The 9,185-nt window shown below is 39.1% G+C and overlaps 1 protein-coding gene across 1 annotated transcript; it reads left to right on the forward strand.

The window, feature by feature from the left end:
* Window positions 1-6,364: 6,364 nt before the first annotated feature.
* LOC122663184 (disease resistance protein RGA2-like) lies at window positions 6,365-8,293 on the forward strand. Its single transcript, XM_043858886.1, has one exon. It carries the CDS (start codon window positions 6,365-6,367, stop codon window positions 8,291-8,293), a length of 1,929 nt encoding a protein of 642 aa, XP_043714821.1.
* Window positions 8,294-9,185: the final 892 nt, after the last annotated feature.

Below are 9,185 nucleotides of genomic sequence, written 5' to 3' on the forward strand. Positions count from 1 at the left end.
GGTTATCGGACAAAATTAAATTATGGATCAGGGAAATTTCTTAGGGAAAATTACATGATTAGCTATTTTTGGGTTTTTATTTGCAAAACTGTCCACCCTATATTTGAGTTAACAAAAATAGACAAAAACAAGTTTAGTTTTACAAAACTAGACAAAACAGTGACTCTCCTTCCTTCCTCGGCAGTTCCGGTCTGAAAAAATCTCTTTTTTTTTTTCTCTGTTACTTGGGGTAGCAGAGAATGGCGGTGGCTGGGACAAGGGTAGGGTTGCAGGGAACGAAGGACGCCTGGGCGAGAAGGCAATGACAGGGGTAAAAATGTCTAAAAAAGTAAGTGTGGGAGGGATAGATACTATGTTGTCCAGTTTTATAAACCTTAACTTGTTTTTGTCTATTTTTGTTAACTCAAACATAGGGTAGACAGTTTTGTAAATAAAAATCCAAAAGTAGCTAATCATGTAATTTTTCCAATTTCTTATCCTTTCATATTTACCAAGAAGCCTTCCCTAAAGGGTGAGTTTTTTTTTATTTTTACACCAAATAGATGGGCCCCAAAGAGATTTGAACTCATGACCTATTAATTATGAGGAGTTGGTCTTTTGCCAATTGAGCTACCCCCTTGGGGTTTAAAGGATGCGTTGATATTGAAAATCCTTAATTTAAAGCGTACTTCTATCAAACATCACTCTCCCTGTCCAATTTATTGGTGTCCAACCTTTAATACGATAAAGCTTAATGTTGATGAGGTGAGTACAGGAAATCCTGGTATTAGTAGAGGGAATGACATTATTTGCAATTAGGATGGCTCATTTGTTAAAGAATTTGCGAATTTTTATTGAGTTTGCACCAACTCGGAGGAGGAAATAAGGGCGTTTCTAGGTGGCAACCGTATGTATGCGGAATTGGGTTATACAAGTTGTCATATCAGCTCTGATTTCTATACCATTGTACATTTTGTCACTCAGAGATTTTGCCCTTTATGAACTTGTTAGTATTGGTTCTAAGAGGTTTTTTATTTGATTGACTTCCTTGAAGCAAACATTTTCTTTTCGTTTCGAGAAAGTAAGGGCGGCAGATTACTTGGCTAATTCTGCTTGTATCTATTTGACTTTTTCTACCTTCTTTGTAGATAAGGACATTCATCGGGATCTTTGTCGTATTATTAATGAAGACAACTAGACTTCCAGTTTTTCGTATGTAATTTTGCTTTTAGTTTTGTGATGGAAAAGGGTGAGGTGATTTTTGATTTCGAGTTGCAAGTGATTTTTTCTCCATGGGTTGGGGTATGGCGGGTTATGCCTTTTCTTATTGGCTTTATATCTTAATTAAATATAAAGGCTTCCCCCGGTCCCAGACAATATTCCGGCTAAAAAAAATGTCTAATACATGTACAAATTTCTTATTTGTAACCGTTAATTTATATATATTAGGTTCTTTGTTTATAGTAGTTATTTAATAGTGATTACCCGTATGAAGTGGTTACTTGTATATAGGGAGTGAGTTGTACGATTATCTGGAGTTGTACGATTATATCTAGTAGTTAACACGTAGTGGGAGTAGTTTTAACTACTTGTAATTGCTAGACATGAAGAGAATTGGATTCCTAAAATTACTCTGTTGAGTAGCGATGCATGGCTTCCTCTGTAAAGCCACGAGGTGTGGCTTTCTCGATAAAGCCAAATACTTTATTTTTATTTCTTTTTTCTCCATCCTATTTTATCATGGGTTAATTACTTAGATCTACTAAATAAGAATCAAAATTATAAGATAATTAGGTTTCAAATTTGTTTTACATCCACTACTTTCCATTTTAAAAAGATTTACTTTATCCCCAAAGTTGGTTAGTACTCATGCCACACACGATAAAATAAAAGCAAACTTTCAAAATTGTCCCAACCTTATTTAAATATTTAAAAAACCATGAAATCTAATAAAAAAAAATACACCTTAATTGTAGGAATAGAATCAAGCTCCTATTATCCCCTTCAAAAAAATTTATATGGTCAGAGTCCAAAGGGAAGTATACCTTAATTGTTGGAATACAAAACAAAAGAGCAGATTAACAAAAAAAAAACAAAAACAAAATATAAAGGACTAGTTTCCTTGCACCCATAGAGGACAGTTCACCCACCATCTTAGGGTTCACAAACCCCTCTTAGGGTTTTAGTATGTTCCAAAATACCCATCAATGGTTCGTAATCTCGGTATCGTGTCTTGGATTGGTGTATGGGAATCGATATCGCCCATTATTGGGCCAAACATGACACATTTGCCCTTGTATTTCTTAAAAAATAAAACTGTTTTTTTTTTACCTGTTACTGTTGTCTGTCCAGGTGTATCGGATTGATCTTAGTTGATACCGATCCGATCCGGCCAAAATAGGCCTATACCAGTTCGAGATTAGGAACCATGAGTGTCAGAATCCAAAGTGCGTGCAGTGGTTAGTGGTCATTGTCTCTCATTAATCTGATGAATATATAGGATGAGTATTTATCATGAAACTCAAAAGGACGAGGTCACGAGAGTGAGAAACAATAAAAGCAAAAAAAAAAAAAAAAAAAAGGTAGAGAAGTTGGGTGCCCCTTTCCTCCTATGTTCCTATCATGGTTTAAAACAGATTTTTGGTGCACTTTTAGAAGTTTGTTTTTATTTTATTCTTGCATGTCAGGAGTACTAACCAACTTTGGGGATTGAGTAAATCTTTTCAAAATGAAAAGTATTAGATGTCAAACAAATTTGAAACCTAGCTACTTATCTTGTAATTTCCGTTCTTGTCTAATGGATCTAAGAAATTATCCCTTTTATCTTTCCCTATTGCGTCTCCCTCATCTTTTGTGTGCCTAACAACCGAGGCCCATAGGAGTCTAGCTTTTATGAAACATTGGTTGTTTCAAATTTTCCAAGGCTGCGCTTGTATATCCTTGTGTTATGGTGTCATCAGAAAATTTACCTCCAATATGTGATCTCAATTTTCAGTTAATTTTTTTCACCAACTACACAATCTATATTTAATCATACTGGACTGTGATTTGCTTTACAACAGCATTGTCCAATAGCTAAATTATCATAAATAAAGGCACCATACTAATACTACTATAGTCACATGTGATATACTTATTGCTAGGCATTATCTTTTGGAGAGGGTCATATTTTTATTCTTTTCTTTGGTGCAAGGAGTGCCTGTTCAAATAATTTGGGGGTGGGGGCACCGGGGGGGGGGGGGGGGAAGAACATTATTTGGCTGCCGAATAATTATCACCTTCAATTCGTGGGCACCTCCAATTCCTTCAATTCCTCTAATAGGGGGAGTGGACCCTACCTTGGGCAGGGGGTAGGATGGTCATTTCCGCCCCCATATGAGGAATTGGAGGAAGTGGAGGGGGCAGTGAATTGGATGGGATAACGATTCCTGGTTGGGTGGTCCTTTCACCCATACACAGGGTAACATGAAATTACTGCTCCACCCCCTATGAAACCAAAAATCCCTTACATGTTGATGCCCTTGTGCACGCTCTCATTGGCCCCCGCATTGGTGATGCAAGGGCTACACGACTAGGTAGCATTCTCTTGCTCGTATACTTTTTATTCTTTTCTTGATGGAAAAGAAGTTGTTGATGATTTACTCCTATCACACGTATCTATGTCTTTATACCCCTATTTCTTTGCGTATTCCATTCTTTAGCTAGGCACATAGACGTAACACTGGTAATTAGGCATCTCTGTAGGGTGCTTTACTTTTAATTCTTTTCGTAGGTACAAGATTCAAGGAGTGCTGCTGCTGCTTTATTTGTATTCTTTTCTTGGTACAGAGGTGCAAGGAAGGAGTGGTGGATTGATTCGACCATCCATGCAGAAGTTCTTCCTTTACCCTTATTAGTAGTTCTATATATTTGAATGACAACATCATCAACTACACTTTCTTGAATATATTCATATAAGGGAATACTGTGTGAGTGTGTGAGTGTGCTGAGTTTATGCAGCTTCTTCTTGCTTTCTACTGATCGAATTTCCCATCCAGCAGGTCTTTCTTTACCCTTATTTGTTCTTTAGTTCTTGAATGGCAACATCATCAACTACACTTTCTGTTGGCCGAACAACGGTCCAGGGATCAAACCATGGTTCCCTAGGGAGACCAAGATATTTATCTTTAGGGTTTTGCACGCCCTGGGTTAGCCCATGGTGTCCCATGGGTGCCCCATTTTAATTTTAGGGTTTCCCATGGGAACCCTGGTGCATCCCTATTAGGGTTTCTCCTTCCCTATTGCATTCCATAAAATTAATTATCACAATAGGGACAGAGAAACTCGTCTCTAGTCCATCACATGGCAAGAGGGATCCATCCCATACTCGAATGCGCAGCGGAAAATAATCGATTCGAGTTTCTTTCGCATCTCATAAATATTAATAATCAATGAACAGAAGGAATTAATAAAGAACTGCTAACCTGGTGAGCCTCAAGTGTTGCTCCTCCAATAGACAGTGGTTCTTCCTCCAATGAGCGCTCCAAGCAAACAGATCTGAACCTCCAATGGTGCTACCAAGGTTCTACACGCCAATCCCAGATGCCCTCAAACTCCTCAGCACAGATCTAGGGTTTCACAAACCCTAACTCTCAAACACAAGTGAGAGAAGCAAGAAGAAGAAGAGAGATCACAAGAGAGAGAGAGAGAAACCAAAAACGTAGGAGAGAGAGTGTCTGCTCCAAAAACATGGAGAGCTGCTCTTCTGCGTATTTTTGGTCCCCTATTTATAATAATAGGGTTTAATTAAATCCTAGATAGGTTTAATAGAGCCCTAGTGAGAGTCTGACTCTCTCTCTCTCAGTCTGGCAGTTCTGTTTAAACTCAAAGTGCTACACAGGTGAAGAAGCAGAATCTAATAGGGAAAGTATTAATTAGATTCTTTATTTAATTATTAATGGATAATTACAATTAGCACCAAATCCATTAATCAAATAAAGAGCCAATTAAATTAGCAAATTCCAAATAACTCCCTATATGATAACAATTTATCATATACAACCCCCCCCCCACTAATCAACACCATCCTTATGGAATCTAAGGCATGTACACATGTACTGCCAAACCCCAATCCATAGTACATGTCCATATAAGAGCGTCTGTGCATCCGATCGGGTCCCGCAAAACTCGATAAAATACTTTATTTGAAATAACTATAAATAATGTATCATTTTATGTAAAATAAATTTTGCAAAACCATTTCCAAAACGGTACTGGATCCAGATTTTGATCCGACCATGCACAGACAGTCTCTATCTTGGTGTTCCCCAATCGGGCAGTGGTGACCGTGTTGGATAACTCCTTCACTCACAAAGTGTTCACGCATTCCCAGAACACCGGCTTTGACTCGCTTGAGTCTCGGTCATTGATGAACCAAAGAATGCGATCACACTTTGCAGTGACAAGGTTCCCTCAGATACAGGGTGTCGGTGACACATGTCTATCCCTTCCTACATCTGGCAGTAATACATGAGGGAATCGACAAAGTAGATTCTTCGCCAATGCACACATCAAACATGTGAGCACTCGCATTCGTACCCTGACATCACATGTCTAGGCATACCCAATGCGACGACCATATGATAAGGGTGCCCAGCCCAAACCTTAGTAGTGACTACCATTTTAAGTATAACTTACGGACACATAATGCTCAAAAAGTTTATATCGCATGTGACAGTATTAAACTAAAATGTATAAATGTTCAATACAAAGGTGAACTGGGTTGAACCAGATCGAACCGGGTTTGATGGACACACACTTGTCCAACACTTTCTTCAATATATTCATATAAGGGAATACTGTGTGACTGTGTGGATGTGCAGAGTTTATGCAACTTCTTGTCACTTTCTATTGATCGAATTTCCCATCTAGGTGCCATGATGCGCTTCAAGACAAATGTACAAGAGTGGTTAATTGTCCTAAATACTATGAAAGCATTACTACGTAGAAATAATGATGTAATTGCTTCCGTGCTGAAGATTTGTTACAATGAGATGGAGTCACCATTGAAACGATGCTTTTCATATTGTTATTCATTACTTCCTGTGAGGAATTCTACAATTGAGAAGAAGAAATTGATTCAACTATGGATGGCTCAAGGTTTACTAGAAGAAGAAGAAGAAGAAGAAGAAGATGCGGCATATATATTCAAAGATTAATAATGAAGATGATGATGGGGAGGAGGAGGAGGAGAATAGAGGTAATCAAGTTGTCAAATTCGATGATAAAGGTGAACCTTTAGAGTGCAGGATACGTCAGCATTTTTCAAGTGATTTTGGATGGGATCTTCCACTAATTTTTCATATGAATGTTTGGATGCGTCGGACAATGCTTTATTGTAGTCCTAATGCATTTTTCAAGTGATAAGAGGCTGCGTGTACTGCAACTTAGACACGTCAGCAAGGATGATGAGTTGTTGCTATCCTCAATTGGAGATGAGTTGATGCACTTGAGGTATCTTGATCTTTCCCATGGTCGGTTTAAAGCATTACCTCCCTCCATTTCCAAACTCTTCCATTTGCAAACTTTGAAGCTCTTACTTTGTACAAATCTTCAAACATTACCCAAAGGATTGAGAAAACTGATCAACTTGAGGCATCTAGAAATTGAAACAAGGCTCAACATTCCAAGAGGTTTAATACGGCAACTGCATAACCTTCGAACCTTAACTTCATTTAAAGTGGGCGGCCACAATAACATTATTGATGATGATGATGAAGGTGCTGCTGGTATTAAAGAGCTGAGATGTCTACAACAACTTGGAGGAAGTTTGAGTTTAATTGGTCTCGGCGATGTGAGAAATGGAGCAGATGCTAAAGCAGCAAATTTGAAGGAGAAAGCAAAACTCCAGGAGTTGACATTAGATTGGGAATCGGATTGGCATGTTTATACCAATGAGGATGATAGCAGCAAAGAAGACGATGTCGTCTTGGAGGAACTCCAACCTCATCAAAATCTGTTACTTCTGAGGATACTACGTTTCAGTGGCACCAAGCTCCCTACATGGTTGCATCATCATCATCATCTCTCAAATTTACAGGAACTCTGTAATTACTCATGTCACCAAGTAAAGTCTTTGGATCTGACGGGCTCGAGTTCTCTTTGGAAACTGACGATTTCATATTGCGAAAATCTGGAGTATGCAGGAGTCGAGGGTCTCATGCAGTTGGAGCTTTTGGAATTCAAGGGATGTGATAAGCTGAAATCCCTGCTTGGAGTTGGAGCGAAGAAGAAGAAGGGTGTTGTTGTAAATGATCAAGAAGAGCATCATCATCATCATCATCATCAAGTGGCGGGTTGTTCTTCACGAGAAACTCCAGCTGCAATCACTGATGATACTGGAGAGAAGCTTGTTAAACTTGTGAAGCTGCAGATCCAAAGTTACGATAGTCTTACAACTTTACCAAAGAAGGAGATGTTGCTGCTGCAATCACTGAGGACACTGCATATAGAAAGTTGTGCAAATCCAATGGTTTTAACCAAGGGCGGCTTAGAAAAACTTTCGTTGCTTCAGCACTTGCAGATAGAAAATTGTCCAAATCTAAAGAAATTGCCAGAGGGTGTAGGACAGCTCTCATCTCTTCAATACTTTGCAATTAGAGAATGCCCTAAGCTCATGTTTTTATCAGAAGAGTTGGAACACTGGAGATCGCTGCGAACAATGAGTATATTTGCTTGTGCAAATCTAAGGGCTCTGCCAAGGGGAATTGTGGAACTTACATCACTTCAAGAATTGGAGATCAATAGATGTGATTTCTTGCCCTCTTTACCAGACGAGATGCAAAAATTGATGTCATTACAAATGCTAAAGATTGAGCGCTGTTTACATTTGGTGGCTCTACCTGCCGGCCTGGGCAACCTCTCATTGCATGAAGTATCGGAAATTTCAAGTTGCAATGGCTTGATGTCTTTGCCAGCTGGAGGGATGCAGCAGCAGCAGCAGCACTACTTAAGAAAACTAGACAGACTGAAGATAAAAGGTTGTGATAATCTGGAAATTTTACCAGAGGATTGCCTGGGGAAACTCTCAACCCTTCGTGTGTTGGCTATAATTGGTTGTCCTAATCTACAAGTTCTACCAGAGAGCTTGGGAAACCTCCAAAACTTCCATCTGTTGGAAATAACTGATTGTCCCAATCTAAAAGCTCTACCAAGGGGCTTGGGTAAACTCTCATCACTTCGATCTCTCTACATCCAGAGATGTCTTAATTTGACTTCGTTGTTCTCCGACACTCCTGCTGCACATGACATCTTTACGGGTACTTTGGCTGATTGAGTGTCATAAACTAAAAGATTTGTCCAGCGGGTTGAGATCTCTCTCAGCACTTGAGAAGTTGACCATCTGGGGATGTCACAGCATCATCGAGCTTCTGCCACAGGGGTTTAATACTCAAGACCTAATGAAATCATTACGAGAGCTGACCATTTCACATTGTTCGAAGATGGAAACCCTGCCGGACGGATTGAAGTACTTGCCGTCACTTAAAGAGCTGGTTATTTGGAAATGCCCCAAATTGAAGTCTTCAGAGATGGTGATACAAGGGCTGAAACAAATAAAAGAGGGGAGAATGGAGTCATGGTTGTTGAAGTTACGAAAACTGAACATAAAAGATTGTCCTTACCTGGAGACCATAGATGGATGATGATAATGCATCTTAAATCTTAATCCCCTGTTAAAATCGTCCTTACTCCTCCAGGCTACAGGTTCGTATTCTCTACTCATTTTTTTCTTTTCTTTTGAGTTCTCATTTCTAACCAATGCTCAAAAATCTAGTGTTAGTAAGCTATATGAGAATAGTTACAGCAGAGCTAAGCATTAAAACCTTCACTGTTTCATTCTAACTTAATGAGACAGACATCCTTGAACATTAGTACTTGTGGTGGCATTCCAAGTTCCATTGCCTCGATCTTCTACCTAGATTTTGAGGAACCAACCTAGATTGGAGACCCTTCTCATGTTTCAATCCAATGGGTCAAACTTTACAATAAGAGTTCTTCTGGAGTTGCTCCATATTGATTGACGACTCCACAGGCAACTTATAACTGTCATTTGTTACCTGGCTTTACTCCCAAATTTGGTTTTTAATCCAAGATAGGCCCCACCCTCCTTTATCAATTTGTAGAATTTCAAGCAAATCGAGCTTTCCAAGTGGTAGAACAGAGCCTTG

The sequence above is a fragment of the Telopea speciosissima genome, chromosome 5 (assembly GCF_018873765.1).
Source record: "Telopea speciosissima isolate NSW1024214 ecotype Mountain lineage chromosome 5, Tspe_v1, whole genome shotgun sequence".
Lineage (NCBI taxonomy): Eukaryota > Viridiplantae > Streptophyta > Magnoliopsida > Proteales > Proteaceae > Telopea > Telopea speciosissima.

What these genes read in the sequence shown, in the direction of transcription:
- LOC122663184 (XM_043858886.1), top strand. Translation starts at nt 6,365, where the DNA reads ATGCATTTTTCAAGTGATAAGAGGCTGCGTGTACTGCAACTTAGACAC.